Source organism: Cyrtonyx montezumae, unplaced genomic scaffold, assembly GCF_038088225.1.
Source record: "Cyrtonyx montezumae isolate F1298 unplaced genomic scaffold, pur_monq_1.0 scaffold_10, whole genome shotgun sequence".
NCBI lineage: Eukaryota > Metazoa > Chordata > Aves > Galliformes > Odontophoridae > Cyrtonyx > Cyrtonyx montezumae.
The window spans coordinates 13,718,057-13,735,643 of NW_027071826.1; the positions used below are offsets into that span (position 1 = coordinate 13,718,057).

Sequence of the window (17,587 nt, forward strand, 5' to 3'; positions counted from 1 at the left end):
AGAGTTTGTAACAACTTGATTGTGGTCTTAATTACCAGAAGTAGTAAACCACACCTCTTTGATTATTTCAGTATTCTGGAATTTTATTCCTGTTAAAAATAATTATTTAAGAAGCAGGATCTAGTTCAGTGGAGAAATGACCACAATGAATCCGGTTAATGTGGTGTCATGACATAGTTTGAGAGCTGAAATTGTGATTAGCAGAAAGGTGGGACTGTAACTGGCTCATGGCATTGCAGGTCACACCTGGCACAAAATGTTTTAGTTTAAAATTGATGTTGCATCTTATTTCTCTTGTTATAAGGAAACGAAAGGGAAGTACCATGTTTAAATGTAGCCCAACATCACTGTAAACTAGACAGTAATTAAAAAGTCTTCCAAATGAAAAGAAAACAAGAGGTGTATCAATTTTGTAACACGGTTTGTCCTTGACCAGAATAACCTTTCATTCACCTAGGCTTTGATGAGTAAAATAATCTCTGCAATTGAGAATTTACAGCTAGAATTAGAGGAAATAAGTACAAAGAAAAAAGCGGAAAAGAAGAAAAGAGGATAACAAAGAAGGGGGAAGGTCAAGACAAGGTTTATCTATGTTCTATCTCCTTTGTTTATCTATGTATTAACTAAATTATTTAATAATATAAGGGGAATGTGATCTGAAATAGGGAAATATATTTCATATCACTACTGATGTGTCATTACTACATTCAGATTGATGGAGTACAGACAATTTGGAGTCCATATTCAGTTTCAAGATCAGGAGGAATATTTGGCTATAATCAGAGTTCGAGAAAGCACTGAGCTGGAGCAAAGTTTTCTGCTGACTGTTGGCACCAATCATTAGTTGTTCCAGGCAAAAATATCTGGTTTCCTGTAGGGTCCTAATTACACAACATTTATGCTAAGCTCGTCCACGCAGTTGGGGGAAAAGACAGAAAGTCACAGCCACTGTTCATAAAGCTTGATTTGTCCAAAAATTTTCCAGCTCCATTGACCAAATTGCAGAAACTCTCTTTGGACATACTGTTTAATGAATATTTGCTCTCCTCTCATCTCACCTCCATCTCTCTCCCCTATCTATTTTTGTTGTTCTATTCTGTGCTTTATCAGGTCTGTTTAATATTTAACAGTGGAAATTAAGCAGAAAATGATGTAGCAGTACAAGTAACAGTGGGGCTGTTGACTGCAACAGGGCTTCTGCTTTTGTAAGTACTGCAAAGACATTTTTCTTAAAGAGTTGAAAGTGATGCTTTATATGGTTGTGGACATTTCATGCTAGGTGTATTAAACCTTTGTTCTCGTAAACTCAAAATTAGCATCATCCCACTAGTGACTGAATAACTAGTTCCACATATAAATTCTTCTATTGACTTGATACGTAAACCAACTGAATTGCTAAGGCCAAGCTCCCTAGTAAGGACTGTTGCGAGTGTAGGGGTGGGTGAATTTGAATTTAATTCATTTATTCTCATATACAAACTAACCTGTAGTTTAGCACAGAATTAATTTCTGAATTTGCAATACATCCCAGACTTAATAAAACCTTTAATGATTCCTTGCTTTTGACACAATAACAAAAAAATCTTAGTGGCCTGAATTTTCTGATTTCAGAATGTTAAAGTTAATATATTTAACATCTCTAAGGAAGATGTAGTGACAGTCTTTCTGTTTTGGTATTCCAAGTTTTGGTAGAGGTAATGCTAAGAGGTTTTTGAACTGGACAGTTATCAGTAGAAGTTAAGATCAGAGCAATGCTAAAGCTATTTATTAGGTGCAGTAAATCCATATGCTTCACTTCAGAAGTTCTTTCCAATTTAGGTTAATTTCTGTATGGAGGTAATAAGTTGTCAAGACAGACAAAAAAAAATAAATTAAAATCTTGTTTTGCACTTAACTGTGCAGTTTCTCAAATAGCTTGAGAAGAATAGTCTATGATAAGTAAGTTAACATGCACTTTTGAAAGAAAATGTACTATGTTAGTTTCTTCATTTATCTAGAACATGGGAGGATTTTATTTTGTTTTTCTTGAAGAAAGAGAGTGTTCTGCTTAAAATAGCTGCTAATATTTGATTCATATTTCCACTTAGATCCATACTACCCAGTTTGTGTTTGAGATATTAAAATTTAACATGATCTCCTCTCACTGCCTGTCACAGCAGTGCTCAGATACACTGAGTATATTCAGATTCCAAGAAATATTAGATCATTGGCTTGTTATATACATTATCTATAAACAAAACAAACCAAGACAAAACAAATAGTAAAGACCACCTTATAAATAAATAAATAAATAAATAAATAAATTGGTTGACCACCAAGAATTCTATAATTGCAGCTACTAATACAAAATTTACCTAGATCTTGCTTAGAAAGTAGATAAGTGAATCTGAAAATGAACATGAGACCAACAGAACCTCAGCTTATTAAGAATTTGGAAAATGCATTCCTGGAAGAGAAGAATACTAACAGACTGTTGGCTGGAAACAGGAAGAGTAATCATAACAGTAGAAAAGCTTGGGAGAAGATTTTATGTCAAATCTGTGAGGTAAACAAAACAAAACTAAACAAGAAAAAGCTTGTTTTCAGAGATTCTTGAATTTTGGAAAGTTTTGATGGGAGATACTTCCACAAAATAGGGAACTAAATTCAGTGAACTAGAGACTTGTTGCAGCTCCTATGAAGGACAGAAAGCTTGTGTGAAGCGTCCCATAGCATCATTAGAAGAAGAAACACCCATTTCCAAAAAGATCAGTCTAAAAGGTGCTTTGATTTTCAAATGGAATGTGGAATGTGTGCTCCTCTTTTCTTAATGGACTCAGGTCCACCCTGCTCCTCTAGAGGGAGCTACACACGCCATGCGTCTGTAGCTATCAGGTTCACCCCAGTGACAGGCGCAATCCCTTTAACAAGTTACACACATCTGCTGCAGACCCTGAAAGAAGTCTGTTTCAAAAAGCCCCTCATCATGTGATATTTCCTACATCTTTAAACCCAGTTTTGAGTGCTCTGCTACCATAGTATCAGTCTCTCCCAGGTTTTTGCCTTGAATTTTGCCTTGAACTTTACATAGCTTTATGGGAAGCTTTCATCCTTCACTTATCAGCTGTGGCCAATGACTGGTCATGAGTAAGCAATGATGAAGTAAACAGGAGTGTGAACTTAAGGTGGAATGGATAGCTAGGATACCTGTTTGTGAACTGTCTTGAGATTCCTCATGTTTTCCAGATTGCATTTAGGCAGTACTTTGGAGTATTTGATGTCTTGGAAACCCATACCCCTGTTTACTTCATGGCAGTGTGGTTTGTTTAGCTGTATCCTATATGATCCAGGAAATAAAGTATTATTATTAATACAGATTATGGACTTTGACTCTACACTTTCATTGCCACTGGTGAAGAAGATCATCTTTTCAGAGCAGTTACAGTAGAACATTACAATTTTATTGAAACTGATGTTTTCATCAATAACTTGATTGAATTTATTAATTGGACAACATTATTCACTTGTCTACTTTAAATATTTTATGTACATTGGATATTTTCAGTTGTGTTACATAATATTTATCATAACAAACTATTCATTATTTTTTATCACCAAGCTCATCATTACCTTGTGCTCATCTAATGATTGTTTATTTTATGACAGAACAATCTGAAAAGAAAATGAACAATCACCTGTACCTGTGTTTATTCCTTGCTGGTCTTTGTGCTGTCACACAGTGTCACCGTGGACGTGTTTGCCATGAAGTCAATAATACAAATCTACATGATGGAACAGAAAATTTATTAAAGCATAGCTGTCAAAAGCAAGGCTCCAACTATGCAGATTTTGCATTTAGACTTTACAAGCAGGCCATCTCAAAAGAAGAAGCTAAAAACATTTTCTTTTCTCCCCTGAGTATCTCCACTGCCTTTGCTATGTTAGCTGTTGGTTCTAAGTCAACCACCCTGAACCAGATTTTTGAAGGACTGGGCTTTGACAGTCTGACTGAGACTCGCATACGTGACATACATGAAAGTTTTCATAAAGTTTTAGCAGTACTAAATTGTACTGAAGTTAACATCACATTAAATATTGGAAATGCTCTTTTCCCAGCTATTGGTTATGAACTACAGGAGACTTTTTTACAAAATATTCAACAATTTTATGATGTAGATTTTTTTTTCTATTGATTTCCATAAACCAGAAATAGCTAAGTTGCAAATCAACAACTATATAAAGGAGAAAACCCAGGGGAAAATTCCTGAATTAATTGCTCATCTTGGTGTAAATACTGTACTGGTTCTTGTAACCTACATTTATTTTAAAGGTAAGATATAAAATATTATATTTCAATGAATGATTTTGAAGCAAAACAAAGAAACTCTAGGGAAAGATCTAAGCTGTGGAGGACTTCCAAAGTAAAGATTAGATCCTGTCAAAAGCAAAGTATTTTTTGAGAAATTATTTGATTTTGGCTTAGTTAGTTCAGAATTTGTGTGCAGAGTTGGCCGTCTCCTTGCCAGGGACACCTCATAGCCTGCAGTGCGAGTAGTCTGGGATATAAAAGCTAAGGAAGTTTCTGAAATCTCAATGCTGTGCCAGTCAACATATAAGAGGACTGGCATCCTTGCACTTCCAAGGGTCTCTAATATACCATAACTTGAGACCCACCAAATTTTGGTTTAGTCTGTGCTCCTGAAGCCCTGCTTGTATGCTAGAATCCTTCATTCTGCTGAAGAACTTCTCATCAGTCTGAGGGCAGTCAGTGTGCATCTGCTATGGTAGAACTCCTAACATGGGAAAATGGAAGGGCAGGAAAGGCTTAAGATAATTCTGTGGCCAAATCTTAATGTAGGTCAATTTAGGTAACATAAAAGAAACAAGAGATGGGAAAGTATGGCTTCAACAGAAGCAGGAGTCTCTCAACTGGTCCTGATCAAGTTTTGGCTGTTTTTCAGAAAGGCAAGACTGTGTGCTAACTTACTGCCCAGCTGAAGTATTAAATACTGTATTAAGCAGCATGTTGAAGTGAACTGGTACTATTCCTCTCCCATAAACAATTCTTCAGCTTTCTCTCAAGTGATCTGATTTATATTAGCCATTTTTATAATACCCATATGATCAAGTACAGTATTGTCTCCTTCTCTCTACTAGCTGCCTGGGAAAAGTCTTTTGATTCTGCAAATACCTATGAGGATGATTTTTTTGTGAACGCAAATGAACGTGTTAGAGTTAACATGATGCAGCGTGAGAGTGGCTACAACATCTACTATGACCAGGATCTCTCTTGTGATGTGGTAGAGCTGCCTTACAAAGGCACTGCACAAGCATTGCTCATTCTGCCTAATGATGGAAAGATGAAACAAGTGGAAACTGCTCTTTCCAAGGACACAGTTTGCAACTGGCTTAGCAAATTTGAAAACAGGTAACTCTAGGTAGATTAATTGCTATATTTTGGGAAACAAGATTAATAGAATGCATCAATTTCACATTTCCTTCTCCTGGATTTAGTGTACTGATTTCATAAATAGGATTTAAAATTATTCCAAAGATAAATCAGAGAAGAGAATAACTGGATGGCAACTTCAGTCTCTCTGGCCTGATAGAAGTGAAAGAATCTCTGGCCTGATAGAAGTTGTCTGGCAACAACTACCACAAGACTTCTTTGTTTACCTTTTGGTTAACATACCTATTTATTTATTTATTTATTTGCTTGTATGTTGATAATATCTAATTCATTTGCTTCACTCTATCCTAGACTTTGTTCTCCTTTCCCCTTCTTTTAGGCTTTCTACAATTGGTCTGCTTTTTGTCTGTAGTCCTCTAGCCATAAAATTCTGCTGAGTATATATGTCTTGACACTGGGATGAAAGAATGACAATGAAGATATAAGGTTTGTTTTTTTTTAAGAGTAACTAAAATCAAAGAAAGATGGAATGTACAAGAAAATTGATTTGGTCATCTCTCTGTGTGTCCAGTATATATAAATGCTACCATCGAATAGATTAGGAATTCGAAGAATGCCATCAATTGTCATTGAATTGCACACTATCCAGCCTTCTGACTAAAACAAGACTACCATGCTTCACCATGTTTTCTTTGTTCAACAGAAGAGTACATCTGCACTTACCGAGGATTTCCACTAGTGGGTCTTATGATGTCAAGGATTTGTTGATGGAAATGGGCATTACTGATGTATTCTCTAGTAATGCTGATCTGTCTGGAATTAGTGGCAGTCATACACTCCAGGTTTCACAAGTAAGTGGATGGGCAGATTCGGTGGATGGCTATTAGTGTTTCTGATCAATTTTATATGTGATTTTTAATGTTTTATTTTCCCTCTTTGTCCTAAATTTATAAGCAAATCTCATTATTCTGTTCAGGGACTTCCATAAACCCTGGAGCAATGGAGAAAGTATTGCTAGTGGAAGTCCAAACCATCTAAGAAAATAAACAAGGATTATTGTCCCTCCGTACTCAAGTCTGATGAGTCAGAGTGTTCTCAACAGACTCTCCTCAGTCTGTTCTACCAAGGAAAACTCTCCCTGCAATTTGTTGGAGATTCATGATTACAAGAGAGCTTGGTCCACTTGATTTTATTATTTCTCTTCTCTCCTAAAAATCCCATAAGAAAAGATGTTATCTTCACCTCCTGTATGATTTTGTTTGAGGTTCTGAGTAGCAACTCCGCAATATTTGCTCCTTTTCCTTCTAGGCAATTCATAAGGCTCTGCTGGAAGTTGATGAGACTGTAACTGAGGCTGCAGGAGCCACAGCCATAATCCTTACCAAAGTTTCACTTTCTTCTATTACCATCAAATTCAACAGACCCTTCATTGTGTTGATTTTTGACAAAGCAACTAGCACACTTTTCATGGGGAAAATTGTTGATCCTACTACAAAGTAACGGTTTTGCTACTGGAAGTGTATTTGGCCTAAGTTATAATGGCAGCTGTGTTTGTACATGTGGGCTGGTTAATTCTGCTATAACTGTTTGGTAGTTGAGAAATATTCAGAATTAATTGAAGAATTTCAATAGCAAATTGGTAAACAAACTGAAACAAACAAACAAAAAAAGCAAAACACTAACAGCAAAAACAACAACCAATGGATGGTTTAAAAATGAAACATTTTCCATTGGTAATTCATGTTATCAGTGTTTTCCATATTTTCCCTGAAGGACTGATACATAAATAGATAGACAGATATAACTCCCGTAAAGAGTTCTGTTGTTTAAATAAATGTTTTCTATCTCTAAGCAATTCCGTTCAAACTTTCAGTTTTGAGTCATTCAACACAAGATTTGCTCCAGTGGGTAACAAGCCACTTATAAGGCTGTTATCTATATCCTGGGACTTGTAGATATCAGTACTCACTTGAGCCAGACACTACAGGGCTCTTTCTCCCCTATGTATCTCTTTGCTGCCTAGTTAGGTGCTGTTATCCTTCAGTGAAACTCTTTGTCAAAGTTATTCTAAAAAGATTTTAACAACAAAAAAAGAAAATTCTCAAGAGAACAAACCCATTCTACTGTAGAACTGCCTTTTTGCAGTTGACAGGGTCATCAAAATATGGTGGAAGACAGTGACATTACATATGAACTGTCAAAGAATTGTCCTGCAACAATGTTGTCTATGCACTATTGCTATGGTTAATGAATAAAATAAACATTCATTTAAATCTGTCACTGACTGACTCTGTTATCAGTCTCTTGCTATAAATCTTTTAAAATCATCACAAACTTCCATTTGCTCTAATTAACATAGCAGACTGTCTGTAAAATAATTTTTAAAGACTGTTAAAGGAGTCCATATTTTCTTATATGGAGACAGAGGTTCTTTACATTCTCTCCATATGTTCTTTCTTGAATAAAGCCTATTTTCAGAAATCACATGAACTCTCTCTTTCATTGCAGATCTGCAGATCTCTCACTCACTGCAGAGGAGCACTGGTGCTCGATCTTGCTGACCTCTATACCAAACTCTTCATTGTTCAGTTACAGCCTCAAGGAGAGACTGAGTCCTATTTTGACAGCTCTCCCACTGCACTACGCCCTTTGATTCACGTCATTGCTTAGTGGCTCTGGATAAATGTTTTGCAAGTTAAGATTAGTCCCTGGCCCTGGGAAGGTGATGCATGTTCAGTTCTATGGTCGTTCTGGCAAAGTTCTGCAAGAACTGAGAAGGCAATGCAAGCCCCAAATCAGCAACTCCCCATCACTTACATGGCTCTGGCCTTCTGAATTGTAATCAAAAACTTGGTCCAACCTCAAAGGTGCTTTACTGGAAGCCACTGGTGCCTGTAGCATGGCCTTACTATACAGGGGCATCTGCGCTTTCAACTCAATAGACTTGGAGGCTGCTATCTTGTTTGGAAAGAGTCCTTTTGCTCCAAGCCTCAAGAATTCCATGGAAGCCCTGAGCTATTACTTATGCTGAAGTGATACTATCACTCAGTGGCTTGGGAGATGGTAAAAGCAGCAGATTTTACAGTGTTAAGATCAAAGATAGTTTGAAATGGTGTGAGGCAGCCTGCTCTGCAATGTCTATATGAACTCAAAAAGAGCTGGGAGCAGTTCCATTGAGATCCCACCCTGATAATTTGGTGCACCAGCACTGATTACAAGGCAGGACAGTGAGATTTTTATCTTAGCAGGGTGGCAGAAGAACAGGTTCCAGACCTATTGCTAAAGAGAAGGAGGTTAGAAAAAATCCCACGGTTGCTGGGATAGAGCAGAAGCTTTGGAAAATAACACATGGGGCAATTTCCTGCCCCATTTGCCTCTCAGGCCTTTGCTTTAGAGAATGGCAACAGGAAGTTGCAGGAGGAGACCTAGACCTACACTGGGAGCTTTTACACTGGAATGAGAGGAATAGGGCATCACTGCTCCTGCCAAGAGTTTGTGTTCCTATAGGGAGACTTTGAATGCTGCATTTGGGAAGTATCAGCACGTGGGGCATCACCCCAACTTCCTTCAAGCTGAGAAACTTCACAAGCTAGAGCAGCAGGTTAGCCCGAACAGTTGAGTGTTGGGGAGTGGGAAGAGGGATTGTCACAAATATTTCTGCCAGGATAGGATGTGGAGAGAACAGGAAACAAACAAGTCATTTTCCATATGTATGAAAAAGGAACACAAATGCCTATAATTCACAGTGTGAATATTCATACAGCCTGGAAGCTAAATGCACCCAGGTGACATTCATAGCACAGTACTGAAGATGTTCTTTAAGAATAGGAATAACTCTGTCAAGATTTCATGAAGAGAGGGGCCATTTTGCCCTAATTCACTGAAAACATGATCATATCTGACTGCCCTGTATCATTTGTCCTTGTTGATTTGTCTGTCATAATGGGTGATATGGAACATTCCTCTTCATCTTATCTAATAATATGAGTGATAGAGAAGCAAGGGATTCTGACAGACAGGTTAAAATTTCAGTTTATGGATATTTTATCTGTGGTAAGCATGTGTATTTTATGGAGTCTTTTGTTCATCTGTAGGTAATTCTATTCACTTCCTTTAATCTTCCACTACAACAAAACCAGATTTGATTAGTACTGCTCAATCTCACACTCATTTTTACAGTCTACACAACTGCAACTAGACCAAGCCCAGAGTGATACATAGAGATTCTTTACACCCTACAAAGTATTGTTCACTTTATTTCCTGCAGTGACTGTTAGCAGAAGGGAAAGCACAGCTTACACTGGAATGTATGTTCTTACAATACCCATCCAAAACAAATGAACTCCTGCAGGTCTGTTACTCTGATCTGACACATATACAGGAAGACCAAAGAAAAAAGACTTAAAGAGAGCTTAGAATCCTTGCAAGGGAAGACTGACCCACTGTTTCTAAACCCCTGAAAAACAACCTAAAGGTGTGTAGGCAGACCTTTGTGCCAAGATTTTCCTGGCAGTCTCTAAGCCTTTTGGGAAGACAGTAAATTTGTTCTGTCTGACCTTGTTTACAGTCCACTGGGGCTGTTTGCTGATGTGATAATTTCTGTCAGTTTCTGCTCTGTTTGCACTTCCCCATAGCAGAGTTTATGAAATATATAGTCATAAGCCATTAAGCAATGTGATTTTAAGGCTAATGCTGCCCAATGCTTTTCTACCTTTCACCAGTAGGGGAAGGAGTTGATTCAGTGCCAAAAGGCATGAAGAAATCAGACAACCACAGGGACATCAGCTGATTCAATAAATGCTGCTATTTCTATGCCAGAAATGCTTTGGATTTTACACAGAATCACAGAATTGTATTTTTGCTTTCTCTGTAGAATCATAGGGTTCATTAAAGACCAAAACCAGAAGTTCCAGTCTTCTGCTATAGGCCAGGATACCTTCCGGTAGATTATGTTGCTTAAGGTTGCATTCAGCCAGACCCAGAGAAGCAAATTTAGCTTAATTTTAGCCCTGTCCATCAGAGAACATTCCCATGAGTGGGCACACCAGCCCTCTTCCTGAAGCTCTGTCACCTGTTCAGCCCTTGACTGTTGTTACTGCTTCAAGGAAATATTTAGCCAGAAGCAAGCCAATCTTATTTTAATTATTTCAGCAGATTCAGTAGAATAAAGTAAGCAGGGCGGTTTTTTTTGTTTGTTTGTTTGTTTTTCCCCCCTTTTCTCAGACTCAAAGTAGGGAATAATTAAGTTCTTAAGAATCAATTGCTTCTAATAGCTCCTGGGAAGGATGTCTTTTGACTGTGGATTCTGAGGACCAGGCATAATTATATGGCAGCTATAGGACACTCTGTGTCTCATGGCCCAGTTCATCTTTAACATCGGTCTAGGTGACTTTTGGAGGTATAAAGAAAATTCATAGCAGTGTTAATCCCTAATAAAGCACTGAAGTCTTAAAGCACAGAGGCACTGGAGTTTCTCAGCAGAAAAGAAGTGCAAGAGAAGTATGAGCATTTTTAAATGCAGTTATTTCCTTGAAAACTTAAAATATTCACTGCAGCAGATGTAAATTCTGAAAAAGGAGAGGAGCATGAAGACTACCATGAACTGTATAACTTACAGTGACACTTCTAGCATCCCCTGTTGTGTGGTACACCTGTGCCATTACCCACACAGGGCTGCTTTAATTAGATTTAAACTGATTGCACATATACAGTGGTGATAACATCTATCCTCTGTAAACTGCCAGTCAACAATGACTAATATGGAAATATACCTTGTATTTTCCCAATACCAGGTTTTACAGAGAATCTGTTTTTAAATAACAAACTATCTGTGCTTTCCTTAGACTGCTTTAAAGAAAACAATTTAATTCATTCATATCATGTAGATGTCCTTGACTATGATTAATATCCTGGTTGCAAAATTCAGCTCAGCACAGATGTTTATGCAAATGACTAAATGACTTTGCTGTCTTTTGTGAAAGAGAATTTCCTTAATGAAATTAGGCTTTCAGTTCAATACCACTCCTACAGATGAATTTATCACAAGTAAATTAGACTGATTTATACAAACGAGTCTTATTTATTTCCCTTATATCTGATTGCATTCAGATTCCATTATGTAAGTAATCTGGAAATAAACTACTTATGATTTATTATTTTGTTGTTGGAAAACTTCTGTTAACATCAGTATGATGCTCACATGGAAGGTCTGATGAGCACTGTGCTTTGCCAGAATTTTGCAAATGTCTTGTTAAGGAAAATTTGCTATATTGTTTACTCTGTCTCATGTGAGAAACATGGACCAGGTGGAAGATGCTCTGCTGAAAGAAAATGTATGAAAGAGAAAAACAACACTGAAAAATGTTGCTGGAAGATTTAATGGAAAATGGGTTTTAAAAAATAAAAATAAAAAAAATAATAAAAAAAAGGTGAGGATATTACCTAGAAGTCCTTTATATGTATATGTTGATATAATACTCAGACATATACAAAGAGATCCTTTAGCCATCAAAAAAAAAGCTATGCCATATTTCATACATTCAAGAAACAGATAAAGAAATGTCCAGTTTGAATTTATTTTGTGTTCCTTCTAATTTTCAGGTCTGAGTCCTACCCCTCAGGCAAATCTTATGGAAGAAATTTTAAGGCATCTTGAATCCACCTGCCCTGACTGGAGATTATCACCTAGTGCCAGTGCTGAATATATTGCTGTATGTCATAGCTTTGTTATACACAAAGTAGTGGCACAGATGATTCAGAAGAGGCATCAAACAAATATTCTCCTGTCCTTCTAGCTGCAAAGATGATGCTGCAGTCACAACAGAAATGCCATGTACGTATCATTTCAATATCAATGTGTTAGTGGTAGTATGTTAATATGAGCCACTGATGGAAATGGGGTTTTTTCAACCTGCCAGAATGTTAACTGCAGAGAATAAAGTTGAACACACAGTCCCTTCCTTTATCTCTATTGAAATAGAGAAGAGGACAGATGTGTTAAACTATCTCAGGAATCTGTCAGAATCCTCAACATCCCAAGAGTTTGTAGTGTTGAAGACTTGAGGAAATGGATATGAGCAATGTAATCATATAATAAACTTCATTTTATAAAATATTTTCATTCAGATCTTGCTACTTTGACATCTTCTTCATTATGAGCAACAGCATTAATCCATTTAATAACAACAAATAATATTTTGCAAAGGCTATTCCTAATGCTATTTATCTGTCCTTGGGAAAAAAAGTCTTCAAGTGCAGTCTCAAAATATCTGCATAAGGAATTTGTTCACTGCTTGTATAAGATCGTGTCTGCAACAGAAAAATAAATAAGATAGAAATTTAAATTTAAATAGTAATGCAGAGAGGTTTCTCCATGTAGAGAACTTCATTCCGAAATGAGAACTTTTATTCCTGGGTGAACTTGTCACTATGAAGGTTCCTTTATGACAAGAGTAGAAGTGAGGGGCAAATTCTACCTGTAAGCTCTTTTCATTTCAGTATATCAGTTATGAGTAGTAACACTTCTGCAGGAAGCCAAGTTTTTAGTGTGATTCTACTAGCCATTTTTCTTCAGGTGGATCCTCCAGCACAGAGCCTCACTTTCTGGAGATTATAGGAAAAGGAGCCCTGTGCCATCTTCTGGTAAAATCAAGGAATGGACATGACAAATTTTGTCACTTTTTGAAGACAGAAAGATCAGTATCTTTCTGGATTGCTGTTGTTGTGACAGTAGGGATTTTGATTTTCTTTTGAAGTTTTATGTGCAGAGTTGGTGAAATGCTGTACTTGAACTGACTGTTATCACTTGGGAATATATCCTTGATGTTATGGAAGCTCATGTTCAGGTCAGCTCTGTAGAGGATGGGGAGTCACACAAAGCTTTTAAAATGAAAAAAAATATATATTTTCTGGGTAAAAAATAAAGATACAGAGCAAATCAAATAGGAGCACTGTGCCACTGTTTAAATCTCTGTATCATCCAAGCATGGATTAGATCACCCACAGTTCTGGTCCTGAAATAACTGGAAAGTTAGGTGAGAGTTTGAAAACTTCTAGAAAAGGGTGATAAGGTTAATCAAAGTTCTGGAATAGCTTTTGTTTGAGGTGAGAGGGAAAAAAAAGACAATTCAAAAGGAATCTACAAAATAATAAGTATAAGCTGTGTCAAAGAAGTCTGGAAGTCTCAGGTACAGCATAAGAGGGACAGGTTCAAAGCCAGCAAAAGGTGTTTCTGAATACAACATAAAGTGTATATAGAGTGGTATATCTCAGTGTGGTCCTGCAAACCCAAATGTCTACCAGCCCAGGATATATTCCTCATGTATCTCCTTCTCAGTGCCCTGTTAAACATCAGATCTGGGCTCAGGATACTAGTGAGTGAGAGCACTCAGACTCAAAGGAGTCTGAATGAGCATTCTTGAGCTATCTCTTGCACTGCAAGCCTCAGGCTTTTCTTGCTGAGAGAGGACATGTACTAACTGAATAAGAAATGTTTTGAAAAAGGCTCATGTTTACCCAGGTACAGCAGACAAGTTCACTGCTACAGGATGGAGAAAGCAACAAATTGTGTCCCTCTCCCATTATGTAGGTGCTGCCGTAGATAAATCTAACCTGTAAACAGATGCCTTTTCTCTTAGAAATGTACTTCTATACAAATATTTAGTGCTATATATCCACAACTGTTTCTGTACTGAATGTAATGCAGTGAAAACTTAGGTCAACTCCATTTCTTTGGCAAGAAAATATATTTCAGTCCAAAGCTTACAATAAACAACAGTTCAAAGATACATCGTTTCCTTACTTTCCGGTTTTGTAATTGACTGTCCACAAATGAAAAACCTTTCCAAAGTGGTCTGCAAGGGTCAGTTGTAAGTCTCTTACAAACAATCACATTTAAAGGGCTTCTGGGCTGATCTGTTCTAGATTAATTATATATCGAAGTATAGTCAGTCTGTTTTTCCAAGGCTGATCCAAGATAATAAGGATTTTCAATCATTTTTTATCTAATTAAATGTGTTTTATTTTCCATGTTTTTACTTAAACTTTCTAGATTTGCTGACTGAATATTTTCTGAAACCAATTTTATCACAGGTCTTCAATAGCATTTTTATCAGGTAGATAGTGTAAATATGAGATTTGGGAATGTTAGTCTTTTAGGAATTGATTTTTAAAATTCTCTTCTTCCATGGTATATCTCAACTAATTGAACTGAAACTGAACTAAAATGTATGCTTTCTAGAGAGCACAAATAGAAAAAGCATATGAAAGGAGAAATATAATTATTGAAAGATAGTATATCTTGATTTTTCATAAATAGATATAAAGGTGCTGAAAATATAAATGATAACTAATGAGATACACAGTCACATGAGCTGTGAAAGCTGAGATAATTTTACTGTTGTTATTTCAGACACAAAGAAAATAGAACAACAGGCTTGGTTTCCAAAGGTAACAGCCTCAAATTCTCATCTTTGTAGTCACCTTAGTCACTCTTAGCTATCCTCCATAGCAATGCAGTTTATTGCCTTATTTCTGTCAAGCTTTCTAGAGAGAAAGGTGATTGAAAAACCATTACGCTACTATTTGAAAACCAGTGAAATCCAAGTTTGCTCCTGCTGTGGGGATGGCAGGCAGGAATTATGTTGCTGTAAGTTTTGCTGGTAGCAGCCAGCAATGAGCACATGGCTGAGACCAAAGTGCCATTTGGGGGCAAAGTATATAAACATTTGTATTATAACAGTTAATGTGGGATGTGAAGTACTATGTGTTGACATCATGTTCTTAATCTGCATTAGAACAGAACAGAGGAATAAACTCAGATTTTTAATGACATTAATTTATTCAGGCCAGTTTATTGGCTGATGATAATAATAGGATAATTTGACTAAAATGAGGAGCTAGATACTAATCCATCATATTACTGTAAGATGAGTTAAAGACTTCTACTTCACCACAGCTTGGTGGAAGGAGACTGCAGCTATCTGAAATTTAAAACAGTAACTTCTAACGACACAGTCCACCCTGATGATGGAAGTTCTTTTTGCTAAATTTGAACAGAACTTTCTTTCAGCAGAAAATGGCTTAGAATGTGGGAATTTCCTCATTCAAAATCCAGAAAATATGCAGTTTTTCATGTACTCAGAGAGAAGGTTTGGTAGTTATTGTTACATTAATATAAACTCATAATTAAAGACTTAATTTCTTCAGCTTTTCTGTAATTCAAATCACAATGCATTAATTGTTGCCACTGGTTCATATTTAATACAATAATGATTGTCTATAGTGGAACTATTCTCATTCTACTCATATGACTAGAGTTAGAAGCTCACATCTTATGCAATCAAGTAGCACATTTAAAAACAATTCCTTGGGAATTTGTTTCCTCAGCAGCATTTCTTGTAGAGAAATCTGTTTCCCAACTGTCAGGTTTGTGCCTGCATCATCATACTTATGTTCATCATTTAGAAGAACTATCAACAGGACCAATTAGTGCCATTCTAAGAAACTATATAGGGGTTATAAGTACCTTAAGATTAGCATTAATGAGGATGTGTATTCAGTTTTTCCAGCACATTGAAATTTTATTTAGCAGAGGATTTCTTTTCCTCTCTCCCTTTAATATTTTGACAAGGTAGAAAAATAGATAACAAAAGGAAATAAAATGTGGAGCTATAAAAGTAAAAAAAAAAAAAACCCAAAAAACTGGAAAACAGAACAAGCCTTGTCTGTCTTGGGAAATGAAGAAGGAATTATATGCATTATTTTTATACATCTATTTTTTGGCATAGCAAAATCTGGAAAATGAAGTCCTCTCTCTGGACAGCTTAGCTACTTGCTAGGCAGCTTGGTATCACTGAAATGGTGTCTCTTAATCCCACAATGAGTATAAAACACAATAAATTTGTTTTTTCTATTTCAAGCAACATAAATATTCATAAATACTCTTTCCTACTATGTTATTCTGTATGTTGCTATTATCAGAAAGCAGCTTGAATCAGATGTAGCTTCCAGAGTCTCTAGAGCTGAAAAATATCTTTTTGGTTATTGAGTGAAAAAAAAGCTAAGTGTAAGGCACAATGTAGCAAGAACTTTGATTCTCAGTAGAGACTGTGGATACCCGTATTTTTCTTTTAAATTCAAGATGCACAACACCAATTCATTGCAAGTGTGATGTTCTAGTAATAGATTGACAGACTGAGGGTATAGTATTGTCTGTTATATACCAAAGAACATTAGCAAAGTATTGTGGTTACAAGGCCAAACTTTCAGGCTTTAGGAAATATAGGAATTAATAATGTTTAGCCTTGATGAAATAAAAATGGCAAATGGAATAAACATCACACATTTTGCCTTCTATTTAATGACAGGGCTAAGATACACTCAGAAGTCCTGAACTCTTGTCTCATTTCAGGGGTTGGATGTACTCTAATGGTCTACCTGAATGCTCCTGTTCTATACAAATATCTGTCCTATCTTTTCTCTTCCCTGCCTTATCCAGCATTTCCCGGGAGATACCAGGTGTGCTTTCTAAACGTGCTCCCTGTCACACATTGAAACACAGGGAACTTGAGCATATTTTGGGAGGTGTCACCATTATCAGGTACATGGTCTCTGTACCTCTCTGTACCTCTTTCCACTAAGCCCATCTTTTCTTTCCCACTGTGCATCTTTTTATCCTCTTCCTGCCTGTTGGCTTTTGCTTTGTTTATTTTTTGAGGTTTATTTGTGGATGTGCTTTATTTTATTCAAAACCAGGAGGAAAACTCTTCCATACAACCATCTCACTAATACCCAGTCATAGGCTATGGTCAACAGCAACAGGTAAGCAGCTGCACATGCTGGAATTGTCTCATTAGAGTGGTGATGCCACATTTTCTGTTACTGTTATTCACTAAAGGATCTAGAGACCATCACTGATTGCACACAGTCTGCTCCCTTTAAGACACCCCCTCCAATAAATGTGATGTCAAAAAGGAGCACTGCAAAACAAAAAGGCTTTACAAATCCAAAGGCAGCTTACTCTGTTTGGAACCCTGACAGAGAGATAGTACCTCTGTCAGCAGCCTTGTTCATTTTTTGAGCTCTCCAAGACTAGGCTAGGGAGGACTGTGGGGAGGCCGTTCTCCTATGGAGCTGTGCTGAGGTCTTTATCCCATCAGCACCATGACTGGCCTGCAGGCAATCTTCACAGGGATTCAT

General features: G+C 36.8%; 2 protein-coding genes across 2 annotated transcripts in view; both read left to right on the forward strand.

Moving 5' to 3' along the window:
* Positions 1-1,147: 1,147 nt before the first annotated feature.
* Positions 1,148-7,139, forward strand: LOC136058069 (plasma serine protease inhibitor-like). The gene is given in 6 exon segments (XM_065751305.1): positions 1,148-1,205; positions 3,646-4,157; positions 4,159-4,309; positions 5,137-5,407; positions 6,093-6,240; positions 6,698-7,139. Coding segments are annotated over 5 exon segments (1,257 nt in total). The 5' UTR covers positions 1,148-1,205; positions 3,646-3,662; the 3' UTR covers positions 6,890-7,139.
* Positions 1,161-17,587, forward strand: part of DDX24 (DEAD-box helicase 24) — a 191,850-nt gene continuing 175,423 nt past the window's right edge. Inside the window, exon 1 of the mRNA XM_065751043.1 lies at positions 1,161-1,170. The gene's annotated coding sequence lies outside the window, so the exon portion shown is untranslated. The remainder of the gene's footprint in view (positions 1,171-17,587) is intronic.